This window comes from Delphinapterus leucas, chromosome 20, assembly GCF_059928025.1.
Source record: "Delphinapterus leucas isolate spDelLeu-1000000601 "Yukka" chromosome 20, BTC_Dleu_Yukka2, whole genome shotgun sequence".
Classification (NCBI taxonomy): Eukaryota; Metazoa; Chordata; class Mammalia; order Artiodactyla; family Monodontidae; genus Delphinapterus; species Delphinapterus leucas.
In genome coordinates, this window is record NC_143148.1 from 24,441,674 (window position 1) to 24,464,708 (window position 23,035).

The following is a 23,035-nucleotide window of genomic DNA, read 5'->3' on the forward strand; positions in this document are numbered from 1 at the left end:
CGAGATCCCTTACCGAGTTTATGATTAATCTCTCTATCCAAAACATTATATCTTTTCTTCCCTCTGACCTCAATTCTGTGCTAACTGAACACTAATCAACCAGAGTCAGATGACTAAAATTGCTGTTGTAGGTAACAGCATTAAGATAACATTGTTAATGTACAAAAATCGGTTGTAGATCTCATCATTAACGACAAACTCAGGTTGTTTCGCCAGGGCAGGACGAGCCCCCCCAGGCCATGGACCACCTGACCAGAGACATCCTGACTCCTGAAACTATGATCAAGAAATGCCACAAGACGATGATTAATCCCAGCCTCTTTTTTCTTCCCCTTTAAAAAAACCCTGAACTCAAAGACCAAGTAGGAATGGGTCTGAGGCTTGTCTCCCCACTCCTTTGCTTTGATGCCCTACAGTAAACGCTGTACTTTCCTTCCCACAGCTTGTTGTCAGTAGATTGGCTTTGCAGTGCATCAGCAAGTGGACTCAAGTTTGGTAAGGTAACAAACACACCCATGTGCTGGGAGGATGGTATGCCCTCCTCCACTTCTCGTGCCACTGCTCTCCTCCCCATACCTGCCCTACACATCTCTTCCATTTGGCTGCTCCTGAGTTATATCCTTTATAATAAAATTGTTATAATAAGTATAGAACTTCCCTGAGTTCTGTGAGTCATCCTAGAGAATTACTGAATCTGATCGAGGGGTTGTGGGATCCCTTGAGTTTGTAGTTGTCGGGCACAAGGGCAGGTAGCTTGGGGACTCCATTTGTGGCTAGTGTCACAAGTGGGGGCAGTCTTATGGGACTGAGCCTTTAACCTTTGAGATCCTAAGTTCAGGTCTCAGCTCTGCCACTTATTAGCTGTGTGATCTTGATAAGCAGCCCAATCTCTCTGAACATCAGTTTTGCTATCTGTGTAATAAGGATCATAGTAGTAAATATGTTAGGGTTGCTCTGAGGCTTGTATGAAATGATGCAGTAAAGCGCTAAGCACAGTATCTGACACATTAAAAATGCTTAATAACTACTAGCTATAATTTTAATAATATTATTACTAATAAAGAAAGCTTTGGGCCAGGCCACCCTGATACTAAACCTAAATCACAGATAATCTGTGCCTGTTTCCCCAGGCATAAAATAGGAAACAGATTCCCTTTCTTTAAGAACTAGAATCCAGGAGTTCAGGGTTTTTAGAGCACTAGTCACCCATCCTCCTTGTATTGACGCCTTTACAATAAATGCTGCGTTTTCCTTCCCCCCACACACAAAATAATAATAATAATAATAATTAAAAGAATTAGAATCCAAAACTCCAAAAACTAAAGGAGTAAATGAGAACAACAAATGACAAGGGCTTATGGTATTGCATAAATATTTTTTTCTCTTAAGTTCCTAAGTCCCAAAACTATTTTGCAATCTTCTCTAGGTGAAAGATTCTGTGGCTTCATGAAGAAAATATCTGGGAAAACTCAGAGGGTAAACCAGTTGGAAGTATTGATTTGAGCCATTGCTTAATATTTTGTCTGTTTTGGGCACTGAATAGCTGAGGTCATTGAGTTTGCTGCTAAGGATTCTCTTTAAATTAGTCCCTTGGGCTGTTTCTGAAACCTTTCCCAAATGTCCTCCATGGAAGAAGTAAAGTCAGAGTCCTCATATCCTGGCAAGACCAGGGATCAAGAAATCAAGGAATGTGGAACAACAGACACACTCTGAATAAAGGAGGTTGCATTTGCTTCTGAAGCTTATACAACTGTTCTTTCTCTTTCGCTCCTCTACTCTTCCCTCTCCCTGTTCTCCAATACGTGGATTTTGTTGAGTCAGCTGCTAAAACAACAACGTGTCTGCATCTGTTTTGAAATGTTATCAATTCAATACTGAACTGCAAATACTGCTTTTGTGAAATGTCTCTATTCAGCACTCACGTGCTGCCCATCTCCTGCTGGACTGCAAACACCTTGAGAGCATGGACCTTATAGAATTGACTTCCTCATTCATTCAACAAAAATTTACTGAGAACCTCTGTGTGCCAGGTATCATTCCAGGTTCTAGGGATGCAGAGGAGCCTGTCCATTTCCCATCACCCCACACCCTAGTCCAGGCCAACCCTGTACCTTATTTGTGCCACAGTTCATCCTCCTGCACCCTCTATTGCCCCCCTCCAATTCATCCTCCATACAGCAGAATTTTAAACATAAATATGATCATGTCACTCCCTAGTTTTTTAGGCCTTCCAGGGGCTTCTAATTGTTCTTAGGATGAAAACCAAAATTCTTACATTCAGGACCTGGCCTGCCTGTCCTACCACTGCTCACCTCTGACCCCTGTCTTTCAGCCCTGCCCCTCCCTCACTGTCTGACCTGCAGTCACCCTAGCCTTCTTGGAGGTCTTCAGACCTCTCAGCCTTCAGCGATCCCTGGCCTGGGATGCTGTCCACCTCACCACTGACACTGAGATGGAGTGTGAGGTACAAGATGGATATTAGGAATCCACTCCTGTAAGAGGAAGTGGGAGGAAGCAGTAACAGGCAGAGAAAGAAAAACCATGATGCAGGTCTGCCAAAGCTTTGGCCAACCTCCTGGGGAAGGCCTGGAGCAAATACTGCTCCAGCATGTCCCACAGGCTTCTCCAGTTAGGGTGTGATGGTGATCTCACAAGGCGGTTCTGTGCAGGTGCTGTGCAAGGCTGTCTGCTGACCGCACCCCTTGGTTAAAGGCAAGTTCTCCCTTGACAGGTGAGAGGGCACATCTCTGTGTCTACCACACCTGCCAGTACTGCTATCCCTCATCATCCAGCCAGGCTGCCAGGCAGCTCCAGCTTGCGGGCCACTTCCTCTGGGAAAGCTTTGCTCAGACCTTTGGGCTATAAGTGCTCATAAAACTCCTCAGCAGTTATCATAGTTTGTAATCATGTTTGTGTGTGCAATCAATGTCTGCCTTCCCTAAGAAACTATATGTTCTGTGTAGGCAAGGAAGGTCTGTGAGACTCATTATAGACCCAGAGTTCAGCCAGCACCTGGCACCTGGTAGGTGCCCAGTAAAAACCTACTGAGGAAAGAAATAAAGATTGGTACCATGTCTTGCACACATATGACTTTCACAACTGTGTGGGTCATCAAGAGCTTGCTGTGTATTTGGATCTCTCAGCTAGCTCACAGGGAGGGCATCTATGATTATTTCAATCAGGTTTTGTCTCTGATATTTAGGAGCCTGCCTCCTGCCCTATCTTGACCTGGTCTAGAGGCAAAATAAAGGCAGAGTTCACACTATTACCAACACCATCATCATCACCACGACTACCACCCAAAAGCCTTTTAAGGGCTCAGTGCATTGCAATGGGCAGCTCCAATTTCCAAACCCAGAGAGCTACACAAGCCTGGTCTCTGCATGTATGGGCTTGCAGCACTGGGTTAGGAATCACACTTCCTACTCTACACTTAACTGTGCCACCTGAAAAGATTAAGTAACAAGTCAATCTCTCTGAGCTTCAACCGTAAAATAGGGATAATGTCTGCCCTTTCTCTTTCATTGATGTCTATCAGGTTCGAACTCCGTGATAGGCAAGAAAGTGCTTTGCAAATTGTGAAGTGTGGTTCACAGGAAAGTAAGGGAGCTTTCTTCTCATGCAATCATGACAGGTTGGCAAAGGACATATTTGGGACACTAGTTTTCTACAATGGTGACGTGGGAGCCCACGTACATGGGCTATGTGCTGGGCGTAGATGGGCTACGTGCTGGGTGTTGTTTTTCTCAGTTGCGCAGATGGATTTGTGCTCACCTAAGCCCGCCCTACCTCCCAGCCCACTGTCCCTTCTGATCAGGGGTGGAGACAGCAGGAAGGGACTGTGTTTACAGCATACACAGGTCAAGGTTAAGCGTGTTTTGGAGGTAGAAAGGAGCATGTGGGTGTGTGGCTCCCCAAGTGGGCAGAGCGAGTAAGAATATGACATTAAAGGCAGTGGAGTCCTTAGAGAAGCTAAGCTCCCCAGGGGAGAATCTTTTACCTGGAGACTGAATACCTAGCCATTGAGACAGAGGCTAGGAAGGAGCTAGTGCAGACACAGGTGCTGGGGATGGAACCAGTGATGAGAAGCCCAAATAACTTTCCAGGGACCTCGGCAGGCCAAGACAGTTTGCTAACATAGGAATTCTCAGCGCGATCTTTGGTTTCTGTTGCTCTCCCCATCCCCCTTTCCCCTTCATTGGTAATCAATTTATTTAATCAGAGTATATGGCATTCCCTTGATAAGGATGAACAAGAGTGATCCACAGCACTAGGTTCCAAACTCTTGACTTTTACAGTTACCTCACTGAACTTTCCCCAGAGTCCCACTAGGTAGGTGTGTTACCCCTTTTCACAGATGGGGAAACTAGGCTTACAAAGGCTAAGTAACATGTTCAAAGTCAGCCAAGTGGTAAGTGGCTATATGCACCTATATTCAAACCCAGATTTTCTAGTACCTGCTGTGTTTTTTAAGTTCCTCTTGCCCCCCACTTTCACGAATCTCATGTGTGTGTATTTGTTGGGGTGAGGAAGCTCTGGACTGTTTATCTGCCTGAAAACACCTAGACACAGAATTTCCAAGCCCAGGAGGGACCTCAGAGGTCATTTAATCCAACTTATTTTGCAGATAGAGAATCTGAGGCCCAGAGACAGGAAGTGACTTCTCCCACATCCTCTCTGTGGATTTTGTTGTCTCAGAACAGTTGTCTTCCATTCCTACTCCTGCCCCGCACTCACTCTGGGTAAGCCAGGATGCCTTTTCCTGCAGGTGCCTCAGCCAAAATAATAGTTACCATGCGCTGAGCATTCATTAGCAAACGTTTACTGGGTGTTTACTATGTACTGCGAACACTCAGAGGTGTTGTGAATATGATGAACAAGAAAAACGCTGCCCCTGCTCTCTAGAGCTTTCGTGGTTAATGGGGGTAGAAAGGAAATTAACACAGGTAACGGAGGTGTGGTAGCGTTTCAAATGGAGCTGTCAGGAAGCCTGACCCCCTGGTATATACCAGCTGCTTAGTCCTTTAATTTTCACGACATTCCTCAGAGGCTGTGAGCTGATCTCCGTTTTGACGACAAGGAAACCGACGCTGAGACGGGTAAGAGTGGCAGTCAAGTCCAAAACTCCTAAGCCCCGCTTATTACCAGCCCTCTTCTTACCAGCCCCCTTCTTACCAGCCCCCGTAGAGCGGCCACTGCCACCGTCGGGCCCTGGATGATGAAACCCGGGGCGAGGACTGCACCATCTCTCAGCCTGTGTCCTCGCAGGTGTTGGGGGAAGGGATGTAGGGGGGAATGCAGGATGCGCTTCCAGGGAGAAGCTGCAAATAGCTCTAAATTCGCAGAAGTTTGAGAAGGGCAGACCCCGCCAGGACCCGTCCCGGCACCGCATCCCCTCCGCCAGACAAAAGAGCCCGCCCAGCCTACAGCAGAGCCAGACCACCGCTCCCGCCTCTTGCCCGGCCCCCGATCAGGCCAGCGCGGGGCACTATGGGACTTGTAGTTCGACCAGCTCTCCACACCTGCTCTGAAAACAGACTAGGGAACTACAAGGCCCAGGAGCCAGCTGGCAGGCCCGGGCGGACTCGCCGGCTGTGGGTGTGCGATCGCAGGAGCCTTGTGGTGCGGGAGCTGGGATGCGGCTGCGGGCGCCAGAGCCGAGGAGCAGCTCCAGGCGCGCGCTCTAGCCGGACTAGAAGAGGGGGTGGCCAGGTGGCGACAGGCACGTTGCATGCATGCATTGGGAGCAGACTTTGCAAAACCCCTGTCGTGCGGTGCTTTGGCTCTGCAGCGGCGAGGTGCAGGGTCCGAGTCGACGGGGGATGGGCACCCGTCCCAGAAGCCAGGCTGGCACCGCTAGCTGCAAGAGCCCTTGGCTGGGCTTGGGGACGGGTGTCGGCGTGCCCGCCTTGGGCTGTGCGTGACGTGTGTGTTCTCTTCCCCTTTTTGTCCCAAGGTTTCTCTGGGTGGGCGCGCGATGCAGCGGGCGGCGGCGCTGGTCCGACGGGGCTGCTACCCCCGGACCCTCGGCCCCTGGGGCCGTGGTCAGAGCAGCGCGGCCGCCGAGGCCTCGGCGGTGCTCAAGGTGCGGCCCGAGCGGAGCCGGCGCGACCGCATCCTTACGCTCGAGTCCATGAACCCGCAGGTGAAGGCGGTGGAGTACGCGGTGCGGGGACCCATCGTGCTCAAGGCCGGCGAGATCGAGCTCGAGCTGCAGAGGGTGAGCGCTGGCTCCAGGGTCCGTGGGGCGGGAGGGCCCTGGGAGGCTAGGGGGCACTGGTGGGGGGGGGGTAGCAGCTGTCCCCTGCTGGGGTTCGCCCGCTGGACTTCCTCCCACCCGCGTGGCCAGCTCTTTCATTCAGCCCACCTTGGCTAAAACGATAGAATGCCCTCCCCCCATCCCTTTACCCGCCAGTGCCTGGCACCTGGCACAAAGAAAGGCCCTCAGATACGGTTCACTTGTTGAATTGAATTCATCAGTTATAATTGAGCTGCCCTTAGTGCCAGGCACTGCCTGCTATGCGGCCGTCCTACCCGCGTGGAACCAAGATCCATGGGGGGGTGGGGGTGGGGTGAGGACGACAACAGGCAGTAAAGAAAGAAACCAGAATTTCAGAGATCACATTAGGTACCAGGGGAGGGAGGAAGGCTCTGAGGAGACTTAGGTTTGCTCACGAAGATTTTCTTTCTCTGAGACCTTTTGGGTCATTTTGCCAGTAATGATTCCCTGACAAAAGTGGAGTTGTTGCAGAGTGTCCTGCACAATTCCTTCCCTTAGGCCCCCTTTGGAACCCTGACTGACAGCCATATCTTGTTCTCCCAGTGGGTAGCAGAGGCTTGGGCCTTTTGGGCCTTGGTAGGGTGGCCCTGGGACGTTCTTCCTCCTGGTGGCCGGCTGGCTGGGACCTTAACTTGAGTTCATAGCTGTGTGTAAAGTGACCACACACCCAGTAGTGATTTCTGCCTCCCTGCAACCAGGGCGGCTGGGGTGGGTGTAAGAGATGCCCCTGTAGGATACCAGAGTTCTAACCCAGGTGGAATTCAGGAGGCGGAGTCAAGAGGGTAATGTTAAAAAAAGTAAACACTCCTAAGATTTGTAAGAACTCATGACAGCAGTCACCCAGCTGCTTGCCTAAGATAGTTCTAACCCAGAAGAGGGGAGGGTTCCTTGATCTCGCTCTCACAGGCACCAGAACTGGATGTCTTGGGGGTGAGTTGGCCACTTAACGTTCCTTGAATGCATGGGAGGAAGCCGTGGTGGGACCGTTACATTAACGTGGGGACTTTGGGGGGTTGATGAGCTCATGGCTCGCTGAGACCTTGTTGGGACACTCAGTTCTGCTGACTCAAAACAGTGAGTTGGACAAGTCAGAGTCCAGTGTCTCCCTCTGACTCCTTGCAGGGCTAAGTTTAAAGCTTGGCCCACAGAAGGCTGGCTCGGTTTCTGTGCCTCCCTGTCCCGAAGGTGGGCCACAGGCAGAGAAAATGGGCTTTTGCTGCTCTGCTCCTTGCTGATACCTGACAGACTCTAGCTGGCCCTCCTTAAGACAACAGTCTCCCTGATAAGGCTGAGATTAAATTGTTTCCGGTTTATCACTTTACAACTGATTTTTCTGGTTCCAGAACTTGTAGGGGTTCCACGGATTATCTCTGCCTGTTGTTAAATAGCAGCTTGCGTGTGGGCTCCATGAAGTACAAGGATGATTAAGGCAGAAGGGGACACTGTCTTTGCCTTCAGGGATCTGATTGCCATATTGTCCTCTGGACCTGAGCTTCTCTTGCCCCAATTCTTTAAGGATTGGTGGGATTTTTTTAGCAGGCACAGAAAATGTGAGAGCATTCCAGGTGGAAGGAGGGCTGTGAGCGAAGACAGAAGGTTGGGAAGTTCTGGGCATTTGGGGAAGGGAATTGGTGCCATTTGGAGAGCACTGTCTGGCAGAGAGATATGGTAGATGAATAAGATGGAAAAGGGGGACTGGAGTCTTGTGTGCTGGGCTCAGTACTTTATGGTGCAAAGTTTGGTGTGCAATGGGGAACCAGGATGGTGTTCCAACAGGGTATGGCTCCATCATTGAGGTGGAGAAATTTCTTGGTCATTTGGGCTGGAAACACCCTGTGATTTCTAGGACAGATGGCCCCACTGCCATGTTCTACCCCTGAGTAAGTTGAGACATTCTTTCTGTCCACCTACATTCTCCGGTGCTTTCGTTCAAATTCATCCCTTCTTATTCTCTTTTCACTTGGTCGAATCTCAGTTGCCTGATTCTTGGTGCTGGAGATAATAGCCCCAGCCAAGCCAGCATAGCCTTGCTTAAACCTTTCATTCTCTAGAGACAGCCTCTCCATTTTGCTAGCTTGAACAGTGCCCCTTCTGAGAGAGCCATATTTTCCCAGTCTTTTTTTTTTTTTTTTGGCTTGGCTTGGCTTGCGTTGGCTTTGCACAGCTTCATTTTTTCTACCTCTATTTTGAACTCTAATGATCAAAACTGGACTGATGTTATTTTGAAGGGTTCGATTTGGTTAGAGATGGAATTTGTAGAGAGTTGAGTGACTTGGGGTAAATCTTCAATCCTCTCTGGGCTTTGGTTTCCCTAGTCTATAAAAGGAAGGTCGGGTGGGCCCAAGGTTTTTCCCCAGGTCCTGACTTTTGTGCCTTTTTGTCCATCTGAAGACCTTTAAGCTGCCTTTTGGAATCATTTCACCAGGTGCTCTGTAAATAGTACCGGCTGATTGGCTGGACACGTGGCTCTGGTTGTTTTTTTTTTTAACATCTTTATTGGAGTATAATTGCTTTACAATGGTGTGTTAGTTTCTTCTGTATAACAGAGTGAACCAACTATACGCATACGTATATCCCCATGTCCCCTCCCTCCGGCGTCTCCCTCCCACCCTCCCTATCCCACCCCTCTAGGTGGTCACAAAGCACCGAGCTGATCTCCCTGTGCTATGCGGCTGCTTCCCACTAGCTATCTATTTTACATTTAGTAGTGTATATATGTCAATGTGGCTCTGGTTTTTGACTGTGGCGTGGCTTGCCAGGCAAGTCTCGTCTGTCTTGCTTGGTGGTAGGAGTGGAGGAGAATGTTCAGGAGAGCCTGAAGGCGGAGGGGCACTTGACTAAGTGGGTGTGTGAAAGGGGCCATTCTCCTCCAGCCTGGGCTGTGTGCTCTCAGGGAGGCCCTGTTTCTCCCTGACAGCAGCTCTAAGTGGGAGAACCTATCAGCTTTTCAGATCCTGGTGTTCATTGGGAGCAGCATTTAAAAATAAGCGGCCATTAGTAGGAGTTTTGAAAAGATCTGTCTGTTCCTCCTCAACCTACTTCTTTTTCCCTTGTTTTATTGGGGGAAGGGAGGAGGTTGGCATAAGTGGAGACAGGAAGGCTTCTGTTTGTAAAAGTACACAGAGTCAGGGCAAAACATTTACGACGGGAAAAACTGAATACTGTTAACATCTGTGTGTGCTGCAACTAAACACAGTAAAAGTGGAGAATGCTGTAGCACCTCCTTATCGTTAGCTAAGAACTAAGTCTGGAAACTCTGGCTGTGCCAAGCACAAGAGGTGAAATCTCATCGATCATTTTCTTTAGAGCTTAGATACTATCTTAAAATAAAGAAATTTGTAGTGTAGGCTTCCATTTAGATGAACCCTCCACCCACCCACCCTGCCCAAGTCACCAAGGACCTGTATCCTGGGCTTTGCCTTTATGTGCTGTGGGCCTCAGACAAGTTACTCAGAGCACCTTGGCCTCAGTTATTCCTCTGCAAAATGAGCCCAATTTATTTCTCCTAAAGACTCGTTGGAGATGTTTAGTGATGATGCTTTGAACAGCTAGAAACCAGTCAGAACTCTTTTTTTTTTGGTCCGCGCTAAATGGCTTGTGGGATCTTATTAGTTCCCCTACCAGGGATTGAACTTATGCCCTCAGCAGTGAAAGTGTGGAGCCCTAACCACTGGACCGCCAGGGAATTCCCCAGTCAGAACTCTTAAGAGTCTTCATTTTCAAGATAATGAGAGTTGCTTGGGGAGAGTGCCAGGGGTCACTCTTTCCTTGCCTTCCCCTTGAGTCTCTGGGTCTAGGAATGTGGGGTTTGCTCTCCTGCCTGGGCCTTAGCCTTGCTATCTTGAATTATCCTGTTTGGAGCTCGTTCAGCTTTCATCCCTGCAAACCTCAGCTTCTACGGTTGACCCTCCCACAGGCCCCTAGACTTCAGGAACCTACGTCCAGCCTTCCCTGCTTCCATGGTTAGGAAACTCAGCCCTTGGAGCTCCCACCTCATCTCTTTTTTTTTTTTTTTTTGCGGTACGCGGGCCTCTCACTGTTGTGGCCTCTCCCGCTGCAGAGTACAGACTCCGGACGTGCAGGCTCAGCGGCCATGGCTCATGGGCCCAGCCGCTCTGTGGCATGTGGGATCCTCCCGGACCGGGGCACGAACCCGTGTCCCCTGCATGGGCAGGCGGACTCTCAACCACTGTGCCACCAGGGAAGCCCCCACCTCATCTCTTAATCACAGGCCTGTATAGGTTTGGCTCGGTTTCTTCCAGCTTTGCCTGTCATAATGGTCGGGGCCAGACCCTGTGCTGAGCCTCGGTTTCCTCAGCTGTGCAGCGCACCTGTTTTCAGGGACCCTGGGGACTAGCTGGGTTTGTCTCTGGGGCTTCCGTCTGGAGCTCTCTGTTGGATTTCCTGCCTGCCCAGTCTTGCTCATGGCCCTGGGGTCTTTTCACGTGGCCTTCCTGGCCTGGAGCCAGCTGTGCCCTCTCTCCCTTCTCTGAGTCCACTTCTTCATCAGCCTGGGCTCTGAAGGTGGCAGCCTCTCCTGTGTTGCCCACTTCTGTCGCAGGGCATGATTCATAAGTGTTTGTTGAAGGAGAGGGAGGCTCTCTGGGGACTCACCGTCCTACCAAACCTTCTCGCTCGCACGTCACATGAAATGACAGGAGCCACCCCTACCTCGAGGAAACTGCCTTGTGCCTGTTAGAATTGTCCATTGTCCTAATGCTGGGCCTGTGAGCTGGGAAGGACAATGCTAACTCCTTTTTCCTTCTCCCTGCTAACACCCTCTGAAATATGCCATCCCCAGAGCCTGGGGGCCTTCTCCTTGAGCCCTCCTTGAGCTGAACTGTGGGAAGAGAGCCCCCCTGTGTTGGCTCTCATCTCAGTGCCCCACAGGGAGGCAGCTCTGGGCAGGATGTGTGCAGATGAGTTAAACAGGTGGGCTCTAGGATGCTGGGAAGTGGAACTAGAAAGCTATGTGCTGACCTGGCAGGCTCCCGGAGGGCGGGGCTGAGGTGAGGTTGCCATTGGGTGTGCGTGCAGGCCTGGATGAGTCACTGTGGGCAGGAGCCTGCCCCTGACTCCTTGGTATTTCCCAACCCATGTAGATCTCAAGTGCCTAGATACAGGAGTCTCCTTTGTATGGTGGCCCTTGGCTCGGCAGGCTGGTCCCCTGCCCATTCAGAGGAGCCAGTTTCCCACCCTGCAGCTCGTCCATCATAGCGAACGAAGTGTCTGGAGACCATAGGTACCCAGACCCGAGAAAGGAGATGCTCTATGCTCCTAGGCTGCTTGTTGGCAGGCCCCAGATTGGTTGAGCCGTGCAGGGTGAGGACACAGGAAAGGAACATCCAGGGATCTGTTCCAGGCATTATTCTCTCCCTGAATTGGGCTGGCTGAGGGCCCACAGCTGTGTGTTGTAGTTCCTGGCCCTTGACTGTGACACATTTACTCCCTACCGAAGAATGGGCTGTGCCCACACCATGGAAATCACCTGAGTTCAGCTAGCCAGGCCTGGGGGACCGTGGCAATTGAGTCAGGCTGACAGAGCGTCCCATGCCAGGAGCCCAGGCCAGTGCCAAGGAGTGGGTCAGGTCTGCCCCTTTGCACACAGTGGCCTGGATTGCTCCACCTGTGGGACGAGCCCTGAGGCCACATGCCCCGAAGCCTGTCTCCAGGGTGCCTGCCCTCACCCCAGCCCAGCCCTGGGCAGTGGGTGGTGCTGTCCCCCTGCCTTGGTCCCCTGAGATGTCTTTCCATATTGGCCAGCCCTGAAGAACTTGGTAAAAGGAGCAGGAGGGAATTAAAAGGCCTTTCTCCCCGCTACCCGCCACCAGACGTAGCTTTTGGAGACTTATCAGGCCCTGTTTATGACGGTCCAGTGCTGTTTCTGGGGTGCCCTCCTCAACGCCCCATGCCTCCTGGCTCCTGAAGCAGCTGGAGAATTTCTGTATGGGAGGGGCTGAGGCGTGGCAGATGAGGGCCAGGAAGACTTGTTCGGCGGGCAGCTGCTTTCATCCCTTAAGCCCACTGGTCTTTACTTAAGGGGTATATTACTGAGTTAAAAAAGGGAAAATTTTCTAAAGTTGCTTTTATGCACACATTGTGTGAAATGGAGAAGGCAGGTGTCAGAACCATAGAATTGTACCTTTAAAATTTGTATTTAGGGTGCCTTTGGGGAAAGGGCAGCTGGAGATATGGGAAGGTGGCCAGGCATTCCACCCAGACCCCCCCTTGGTACTGCCACCCCTTGCCCCACCACCTTCTCCCTCCACCATGACCCTTGTGACCTTGTTCCTGGTCCAGCTTTGTAAGATGATGATGTTTGTACTCTGCCAAGTGCTTTCATACTGTTTGTCTCAGATAATCCTTTCAGCTGCCCTGGGAGGTCCTTGAACCTGCTGTTGATTCTAACTCTTACAGTGGCTAATTCTGGATTTATCAGTGAGCTGCGTGGAGTTCCCACATTTCCAGATCCCCACAGCTCTCCATCCAAAATGCATTTTCTCCTTAGCAGCAGCCGGAGTGTCCTGCAGTCACCTCCCCAGTGACATTGTTGCCAGGGTTTCCGAGTTCCTCCTCTCTCTGCCATCTCTGTTCTGTGCTAAACGCATTGCTCAGGCAGTGGCCTCAGTTTTGCTCTTCAGCCAGTCTTTTCATCCCTGACGCTTTTTATTTTTCAATATGAAAATCAGCCGACATTCTTCATCCTGCAAAGACAGGGTTGCAAGAGAATGACCCCCAAGAGGTCCCTGCTGATCAGTGTCTTCTGGAGGGGAGGGTGGCTGCAGTGCCCTAGTCATTCACTTAGGGGTGGAGGTGGAGCTGCGCTTGGGGGGAGGGAGCCGGCAGTTGTGGGATCCTCTCCCTGATGTTTTCTGCTGCAGACCCCTCCCTCCCTCCCACCACATTTGCCCCAGGGTCAGCGTGGACCTGCAGCTGCCTCAGGGTGCTCTGGCAGCCCAGGAAGCTCTTCTGGCCTTTTCAGAAAATGGGTGACCTTTTGAAGCTTTAATTTCCTAATCTGTAAAAAGGGTTGTATATGGGTTGGCCGAAAATTTCATTCGGATTTTTCCATAACATCTTATGAAAAACCGAAAAACCGAAACCAATTTTTGGGCCAACCCAATACTGGCCCTTCCTCATAGGGGTGGTTGTGAAGGTCAAATGGGACCAAGCATGTCAAGGGCACTGGGCCTGACACCTGGCAAGGCTCAGAATAGGGCTGCTTATTAATATCCTGTTGAGCATTGCTTGGCCTCTGGAATCCAGGGTCTGAGAGTCACTAAGTAACCACCTGTTGCTTTCTCTCTACTCAGGGTATCAAAAAACCATTCACTGAAGTCATCCGTGCCAACATCGGGGATGCCCAAGCCATGGGCCAGCAGCCAATCACCTTCCTCCGACAGGTGAGCTGGCCCTCAGGAACAGAGGCCACTGGGACAGCAGGGAACCAGCCAGCCAGACCCATTACATTACCTCTGCCTCCTTGTCTATCCAGCTCCCTCAGGACACAGCAGACACCAGAATCCCACAGGGAGGTGCCATTGAAGTAGCAGCCCCCTCCAGTGCCTGATGTCCCCACTGGTTCTCTCCCTCAGTCTCCTCCCCTTCCAAAGCTGTCTAAAATTCCTAAACCCATTTTGAGGATGCTCTAGTATACAAGGCTCCCAGGTGCATGGTCCTGGATGCTGAGTTTGGAGCTGGGTTGGTGAGGGCATCAGAGAGTAGATGGGAGAGGTAGAGGCCCAGTGGGCTGGGAGATGGTGCGTGGGGGTCCAGGTATGGCTTCCCAAGTGAGAATCCCCAGGTTTGAGTGTTGGCTTTGCTGCTTACCAGCTGGGTGGCTTTGGGCAAGTGGAAATCACCAGACACTGCCTCGGAGGACTGCTGGGGGACTCCATGAGATGGAGAGTGTGAAGGCCCTCAAGAGGCACATTGCAGTGTTTCAGTTTGAGTGCCAATTGCAAGGATGCTGCATGGGCCAAAACTGTGGGATTGGTGGGCTAGAGGGGAAAAGTTAAGGTGGGAGAGTACTCCAGGGCCTGCTAGACAGAGGTTGGAGACCAGCTACAGCGAAAGCTTTTTCCCGGAGAAGGAATGGGGCAAAATTTGGTCCTTGTGTGGTTAAGGTTGGGAGGCTGGGGCAGGCAGCAAAGCTGAGTGCTGAATGCCCTGGTCTTTTCCTGCCCGTACTTCCTGCTGCAGGGACTGGCACACAGGAGGGGCGATCCTACCCTGCTCCCTGGGTGGAGGGTTGTTGGGGGCCCCGGGACCTCAGCCTGCAGCCCCTCAGGGAATTCACACAGGGTATGGGGGAGAAGAACCAAGGCTGGCAACGAACTCAGGAACATCCACTGCATGGACTCCTATGGCCACTGTTGCAGACCCCAGGAGCGTGCCAGCTGCCCATGAATGTCAGAGGCCCCAAGCTGGGCCCGTGGGGAGGAAGTAGATCAGACCAGACAGAGAGGCTCTGCCAGGGAAGTGGAGCAAGAGGAGGTCAGAGCATCCTGGTTGTCCTGGAAGCTCGTCCTGGAAGCACACAGCTTAGGGAGAGGAGAGGCCCAAGGTGGCTTCCCTCTGCAGAGGTTCCCCACACGTGCCTGGGGCGCCTCCTGTTGCCTCAGCCTTTTCTGGCTGTCTGGCACACTCCCGGATCCAGCTTGGTGCTGGCCTCCTCCAGCCTTCACAAGCACCCCAGGGAGGAGGGCAGGCTGGGTCACTGCCTATTGCACAAATCTTTTTGAAGAAAAGCTGGGCTCCAAGAAGCCTGCACCCGCCCAAAGTCCCCCAGCCGTGAGCCACAGCCTGCCTCAGTGCTCCTGGCACCGCTCTTAAGCTTCCAGCTTAGACTTGCCTGGTGAGCGGGGGTTTGCCAGCACTTTTGCAAACATTTCCTTGCTTAATCCTCTTAATTTGTGAGGTTAGGGTGATTTTCTCTGTTACAGAGATGAAAAAGCTGACTCGGTTTTCAGTTCTGGCCAGGAAAAGGGGTGATGGGGGGTGCTCAGGCTGTAGGCAGAGGTCTGTGCAATCCTGTCATCTGGGGTGCACCTGCCTCCTCAGCCCCAGCCCCCTGCTCTGGAACCCCTGGTTCTTGTGGCCTTGGGTGTGTGAGCTGCTGTCCTTTATGGAGGAGGTGGGGCAGAGTAAACAGCCTCCTTCTGTCCCCTGGCTCCTCGGAGGGTGGTGGCCCACCCTCCGCCTAGGCCCAGGTCATCATGGACCTTGCCTCTCACCATCTCCCTTCTGCTGCAGAGCGTCCACTTTCCTCCTCCCCGCCTGTCCCCAGGCCCCCACAGGCTGGGGCCCTTGTGGAGAGGCCTGTGAGGGCACTGTCCCTCAGAGTTGTCATCTCACACCGTCGCCTGCCCAGAGTCCTTTGTGCCCCTCCAGGGTGGGGGGTGCTGGGAGCCCAGCCCATGCCTCTGTTCCTCCAGGTGATGGCACTCTGTACCTACCCGAACCTGTTGGACAGCCCCAGCTTCCCAGAAGATGCTAAGAAACGAGCCCGGCGGATCCTACAGGCTTGTGGCGGGAACAGCTTGGGTGAGGCCCCGACTTGCCAGGTCCCAGCGGGCGTGAAAAGGACGTGTGTTCTCAGCGTGGGCCTGGGCCTCGGCCCAGAATGAAGGGTTACAGGTTGAGTGAGTGTGTGAATGTGTGTGGTGGCTGACGTGCAGAGTAAATGACAGTGTTCTTCTTGTCCGTGCTCTGTCAGCCTCTTGTTTGCTGAGCTTATGGGGTCGATGCCATCTTTTGGTGGATTGGGGCACTTCAGGCGCAAGAGCCTGCATTTGGCTGGATTTGGGGTTTACACTGGGAGGTGGCTTTGATGCTTAGCCCACCCTCAGAGCAGAAGGTTGAGCCCGAGGCAGCCTCCGAAGCCAGAGGCCAGAGGGAGGCACATGCCCCGCTGGCCCGGCTTCTCACTTCCCTGTGGCCACGCTGTGAGGTGCCTGTGGCCCCCTTTTGGTGGTTTCCTTGCTCTGAAGGTGCCGCCCACCCGCCCCCAACTTGTGTGTTATGTTCCCGTCACCGGACTGTGCTCCTTTGTGCTGGGAGCCCAGGCCCAGCCTCGGCCCCCAGCACCAGAGGGCTCCGTGGAGGAAGGCCCTGTAGATGTGAAAATGATCTTCTCTCCCTTCCCTGCTGAGATGGATTTCCAGCCTCTGGGCCTCTGGCTCTTTGTTCTCATCTCATGTTCTTTTTCCTGTTTATTTTTGCTTCATTCCTTTGCCCAGTGCCTACATAGGGAATCCAGCTTCCTTTGTCCTGAGGAAAATCGTTGTCCTTAGGGCTTTTTTAGGACTAGTGCCTAAATGTTTCAAAACATGGGACGGGGATTCATGTGGCTTGTTCAGCAGGGGATCAGCCACAATTGGCATCTCTGTCACCTCCCTGCCTTTCCCCTCCCCCTTTTCTGCTCTGTCCCTTTATGGAGAGCCCTATGCTTACTTTCCTGGCTGTGGTCACCCTACCAGCCCTCTGTCCAAGTTTGTGTCCTTCACAGTGTCCCTCTCAGGAAGAGGCCAGCTTCCCTGCCCGCCAGCCTGCTTGGGGTGTGGGCCAGCACCTTGTGTGGCAAGGACTGAACCACAAGCTGGCAGAGGCCAGCCCAGAGGCCTGGCCTCCAGGCTCCTCTTTCTTCCTGCACCCTCTGCCCAGCCCAGAGGACAAAGGCGCTTCTCTAAGACCCATGGCAGTGGGCCTGAGACTCCAGGAACTGCAACCTGGAGGTGGAGGGAGGGGGTTTGCTCTTGCATATCTGATGTTAATGTCTGGGGAACGGGGAGGGGATCTTGTTCCATGCACTAAGCCTCATCGACAAGTTTTTTTCTGTGTCAGCCAGGGCTGGGAGAATGGCATTGGGAGGCCATGTCCGTGTGAGTCGGGACTGTTGGCCTTTGGGGTTTTGGGAACCTGCACTGAGTTCTGTCTGGGGAGCTCATGAGGACAGGTGAAGTAGGTGCTCTCTGAGCCTCTTTCCTCATCCTTGAATTAGGAGATACTTCGTACCCACCTCCCGGGCTTGCAGGAAGGTTGGCATTTGTGCCCCTTGTCAGGTGTGGAGAAGCCCCGCCCTGGAGGTCACTACCTGTTCCTGCCCATCGTTGGGGGAGGGGCAGTGTCCTGGCCAAGACTGGGACAATGGGGGGGTGGTGCTCTGTCAACTAAGGCTTGGGCAGCCTGAGCACCTGCCCACAAAAATAAAGGAAATGGAAAATGTCAGTATGCCCAGGGCTACCCTGGCCCACGGAGAGATTATAAAATGTGTACACAAGGTCTTAGGGCTCACCTGGACGTGTTTTTATCATGCCCTTTAAAATTATTTCTTACTGGGGCTCCATTTATTTTTTGTTTGATGAGTAATCCAGCTCTCAGGCTGTGTCCCGGATCTTAAGTAGGATTGAGGTGAAACCTAGACACACCTGGGGGAGGTGGGAGCCGGGAGATAACGCCCTCGTCAGGCTCCTCTCTGAGCCCACGCCGTGTACCAGGCGCTGCTCTAGGCCCTGAGGGACACTGGTGAACAAGGCAGGTGGAGTTTCTGTGCTCGTGAAGCTCACTGTCAGATTTGGGAAAAACAAACATTTAAAAGAATTAACACAGAAACATAATCCCCAGCTTTCATGAGTTCTTAGAGAAAGAGCAGAGAGCTGTGGGGTTATAACAAGGGATTCTAATGTAGAGGGAGGGTTTAAGGAGAAACTGGCATTCAAATTCATGTGGAAGACGACTAAGAGAGTCAATGCACACCAGACAGAGGAAATGGTGTGCGCAAAGGCCTTGAGGTTTAAGGCTGAGTGTGATCGAGTGAAAGGGTCTGGGTGCGATGGCGCCAGGGGTTTGGCAGATGGTGCCAGTTTGTGGGCAGTGGGAGGCAGGTTGCCATGGGTCCCAGGGCAGAGTCCTACACAGGGGTAGGTGCTCTACAGCAATGAACAGAAGAAATAGGTGATGGTCCCTGCCCTCAAGTCAACATGGGGAGGCAGGGGTTCATCTGTATAAAATAAGATAACTGGAGAAATCACAGACTGGGAGAAAGGCTGGGGTGGGGCCCTATCTCAGGCTTCCTAGAGAGAGACTAGGTCTGAGTTGTGAAGGATCAGTGTGGTTCAGAGCATAACAGAAGGTGGAAGTCTGTGGCTGGCAGGAGCAGGGAGCTTGCCCGTGGGGGAAGGTCTGGGAATTCAGGGAAGCAGGTGAACTAAAGGCAGGAAGAAGAGGAGGCTTAGCTGGTGTGGAAATGGCCAGGCCTCATGGAGTGGAGGGGAGGGCACTGAAAGAAGGCAGAGGGAAATAGGGAGCACAGGAAACTTTCTGAGCATGGGAGCTCAAGAAATATCAAATAAGACATCCAGTAGAAGAAGGATTCTCTAACACCGGCTTCTGTACCTCCCCACTTTTTTATTTGCAAAATATTTCAGATGCATTCGATACCCCAAATAATGTGACAAGGCTCTGTACTCACCACCCAGGTTTGATACGTGTTAATGTTTGCCACTTGATCCTTAGAGAAGTGGTCCAGCCTCCTTCCCCCCTCCCCCGCCCCCACTTACAACTGGTTAGAGGGGAAAGGCCAGCCCAGTGCTGCACAGACCCTGAAACCCAGCACCTCCTGGGTGCTGGGCCTTGGATGCTGTGCACTGAGACCCAGAGAAGAGCTGGCCACTTTCCAGAGCTCCATCCTGCCTCCTGGTGGTGCTGTTGCAGTAGTCTTAGAAGGAATGAGCTGGTTTTCTTTAAACGTGTATAAAATTCAAATGGTATAAAAGGATATAGAGTGAAAGATCTGCCTCCCATCTCTGACCCCAAGCCTCCTGGTTCACTTCCCCAGAGAATTCACCTCACCAGTTTGAGTCTCCTTCCAGAGAGATTTTGTGCATGTGCAGGTACCTATTTTCAGTTGCTTTTTAAAAACATAAGTAGTGGCTTGACATTTTGAAAAAGTTTTTATGCAAACAGTAAAAAGCACAAATATTAATGTACAGCACCTATGTGTGCACACCTGTGTAACCCCTGCCCAGATCACGACATTGACCATTCCCAGCATCACAAAAGGCTCCTCTGTGCCCCTTTGCAGTCAATACCCCCAAGCCCAAAGTGGTCACCACTGTTTTTGAACTTCATGTAAATGGTGGTTTGGATTTTGATTCAAATTGGCAGCCTGAGCATGCTGTTGGCATGGGGTGGGGGTAGGTGGGTCATGCCTCACAGCCCCAGGGAATCTGTGGTTAGTGCTGGTGAAGGTTCTGGATTCCTGGGCTGGCAGGTGGTGCCATTTTGGGGTGACCATTCTCTCAAGTTTTGTGGAACCATGTGTAGGCAACAGTGATGGAAGCATGGCAGTCCCAGCTGTAATGGTACATACTGTCATAGAACGTGTAAACCCCAGTAGGGCGGGTAAAGCAGGTATGGGCACCATTCAACTGGTTAGAAGCCAGGGCCTGGAATAATGCTTGATATGTAAGTAGGTTCTCAGCAAATACTGGGTGGATGAATGGATGAGTGGGTGGGTGGACAGATGAACAGAAGGGCAGCTGGGTGGGCGGGCGGGCGGGTGAATGGATGTATGGATGAATGGATGGATAGCAGATGGGCAGATAGTTGGGTGAGTGGGCAGATACGTGGGTAGATGGATGGATGACAGGATGGGTGGATGAAGCCCAGATAGGTAGTTAAGCAGCTTGCCACAGTTCCAGAGCCTAGAGCAGTGAGAATAGGGCCACACTGAGACCTCCCTGACCTCCCCCTCCTTCCCACTCCCAGTTAATTATACGGATATCACAGACACTGTGGAGCCAGACATCCTGCCTCTAGTCACTGTCTTGCTTGCTGTCTTAACAGGATCTTACAGCGCTAGCCAGGGCGTCAACTGCATCCGGGAAGATGTGGCTGCCTATATCACCAGGAGAGATGGTGGTGTACCTGCAGACCCGGATAACATTTACCTGACCACTGGAGCTAGTGACGGCATTTCCGTACGTGTGAGGGTAGCTTGTTGTTGTCCACTGTTCACCCACGTGAAGAACAGCCTTGCACGTTAGGGCTGAGTGTGTGAGCCTGTTAGCAGGGGGACAGCCTGGGAGGAGAGGTTGGCCTCCCTCTGGTCGCTGCTGTTTGCCCCACCCTGGTAGCCTGCTCTCCTTACCTTGTTCAGTCTTCATGAACCTGGGTACCCCTGCAGCCTCAGTTTCCCTCCAGAGTGGCACCAGCAGGTCCAGCTGGGAGGAGTCAGGGGTCACTCGAGGGTGCCCGTCTTCCTGGCGACATCGGCCTTTCTCTCACTCAGCACATACGGTGTATCTGCTCTGCGAGGCACTGTGCCAGGTGCTGGGGAGACAAACACGTTTGGCCTCTGCTTACACATCAGTGCTGGATAAGACTGGCATTAATAGCACATAAATACATGTCAAATCTTAAGCTTTCAGTTTCTCTTCTGGAAGAGGACAAAGTGTTACAGGAGGGAGCAGCAGGGACTCTGACCTGGGGGGCTGGGGAGGGCAGGAAGGTTTCTCCAAGGAAGGCTGAACAGATAGAGATCTGGAAGCTGCGTACCTGTGAACTCAGGAAGGCAGGGGAGAGACAGGTTCGGAGCAGAAGGTCAGCATATATAGAGGCCTTGAGCTGGAAGGAGGCTGTGTGTCTGGAAACAGCATCAGGGGGGACGAGCACACATGGTGAGGGCCAGTTACCAGCAGTGGGCTGGGAAGCAGGTGGGGCCTTGTTGTCCTAAGAGCCTGGGAGCCACTGAAGGATTTGAAGTAGGCGGAGGGACATAATTATATTTAGGTTCTTAAGCTTTAAGTGTGGCAGGAGGGGGCATAATAGATGTAAGGGAGTGTTTAGGAGGCAAGAGAAGAGGTGGCTTGGGCTGGGGATCAGCCGTGGAAGAGGTGACGAGGGGCTGGTATCAAGTGTTCCATAGCGGAAGGGGCTGAACCCAGGGCCTGAGGAACCTGCAGCCTCCCTCCCCTTCCAGCACCCTGCCCCCGTGCCCAGTCAGTGCTGAGTGCCATCCACTCACTTTGTTCTCCCTACTCAGGGAGCCTGTCCTGTCTGACCCTTCCTTTAATGGAGTTATCTTTGTCTGTGTCTCTTGACTTCCAAGGCTCCTGTTTGTTAAATGCTTTAGTCCTTTCCTAAAGCCTTTCAAATGCATTAAACTCTTCCTTTAACCCAGGAGGAAACTGAGGCCCAGAGACCTTAGGTGGTCTGCCTGCTCTAAGTCAGCCTCTTGTGGCATTTGAGATTCTAGTGTTGGACTCAGGCTCCCAACCATGGCATCTTCCACTGTGTTCTGCCAAGGCCCGTCTCTGTTCCCAGAGAAGCCCAGGTATAGGTAGAGGTTCCAGAGGAGGGTTGGGGGAGAGGTCCTCAAGATTTAGTGAAAGAATCAAGTCATTGCAGTTTTTAATCCAGTGGCATTCTTGCAGCAAGGAGCCGAACCTGAGAAAGGAGCTAAGTCCGTGTGTAAGGTGGGGACTCACCCAGAAGAGTTTGGGCTTATTAATCCAGTGAATTATTGCCACCTCCACCAGTGCCCCACAGGAATCCCCAGGCCTGGTTTCTCAGGAATCCTATGAACCTAGGGCGCACTCAGCTTTGGAAACAGCCAGGTTGAAGCGCCACCTGGTGGCCATAGCTGGGTATTTTATCCCATTTCAACAATCCCTTGTTCAGGGGTCTGTCCAGCCTTGGGCACTGATAGCTACCAACCAGACAGATTCCTGAGCTCCACCCAAGACATACAGAATGAGTTTCAGGGGTGAGGTCAGAATAATTCTGAGACAGGGCCAGTTTGTGGGCTACTGCTTTAAAAGACCTCTAAAAAATACAAGTATTGCGTGTTAAACTACATACCATGCACTGTACTGAGAACTTTAAAACATTTTGCCTATTTCTCACAGCAGACCTCATTTTACAGATGAGGAAAGTGAGGCTCGGGGAAGTTCAGCCACTCCCATGGGGCTGCACTGGAGGCAGGCAGTGGGGTGGCTGGTGAAAGGCGGGGTTGGGGCCTTCCAGCTTGCCTGCTGCTGGTCAGCCCCCGCGGGTGGGAAGTGGCAGTGGCCTTGCAAGATGTGACTTCTCGGTTGCAGACGATCCTGAAGATCCTGGTCTCCGGGGGTGGCAAGTCACGGACGGGTGTGATGATACCCATCCCGCAGTACCCCCTCTACTCGGCGGTCATCTCTGAACTCGATGCCATCCAGGTGAACTATTACCTGGATGAGGACAACTGCTGGGCCCTGAACGTGAATGAGCTCCGGCGGGCCGTGCGGGAGGCCAAAGAGCACTGTGACCCCAAGGTGCTGTGCATCATCAACCCCGGGAACCCCACAGGTCTGTGCTTTACTACCTTGCCAGTTTCTTGGGGCGCAGGGGCAGGGTGGCTGCAGTACTGGATGTCTGGACACTAAAGATCTAAGAAATAATGAAGTCCTCTTTGCTCCCAGGTTCCCAATCCAACTTCAGATTTGCTAACCTAAAGCCATAAAATTTGCCGCAGGCCACCTTAGGAGGTGAGCAAATGCAGGCATTTTCCTGGGCAGGGTTGTATTAAGACCAGTTTTTCTCCTGTTCTTGCATTTGCAAAGAATCTTCTTTTTGAGGTCACGCACAAACCATCACCATTAATCATAGGCCTCATTTTACCCTTACTCCTACTTGTTTTTCTGAACCAGTTTTCAGATTGCTGGTGTGTGCGTTGTTTTTCTTTGATACAGCGTTACTGTGTACTTTGAGGCCTGA

General features: G+C 52.0%; 1 protein-coding gene across 3 annotated transcripts in view; it reads left to right on the forward strand.

Moving 5' to 3' along the window:
- The first annotated feature begins 5,616 nt into the window (after positions 1-5,616).
- The window catches only part of GPT2 (glutamic--pyruvic transaminase 2), a 34,589-nt gene continuing 17,170 nt past the window's right edge, over positions 5,617-23,035 (forward strand). Inside the window, exons 1-6 of one of the 3 annotated variants that reach the window (XM_089902983.1) lie at positions 5,617-5,722; positions 5,957-6,220; positions 13,594-13,683; positions 15,697-15,826; positions 20,129-20,262; positions 22,384-22,627. In XM_089902983.1, coding sequence (XP_089759109.1) covers positions 5,978-6,220; positions 13,594-13,683; positions 15,697-15,826; positions 20,129-20,262; positions 22,384-22,627 — 841 coding nt within the window. In that variant the 5' untranslated portion in view covers positions 5,617-5,722; positions 5,957-5,977. Of the gene's footprint in view, positions 5,723-5,956; positions 6,221-6,609; positions 7,211-13,593; positions 13,684-15,696; positions 15,827-20,128; positions 20,263-22,383; positions 22,628-23,035 lie in introns of those variants that run through there. The other 2 variants (XM_022555126.3, XM_089902982.1) reach the window with 2 other exon arrangements.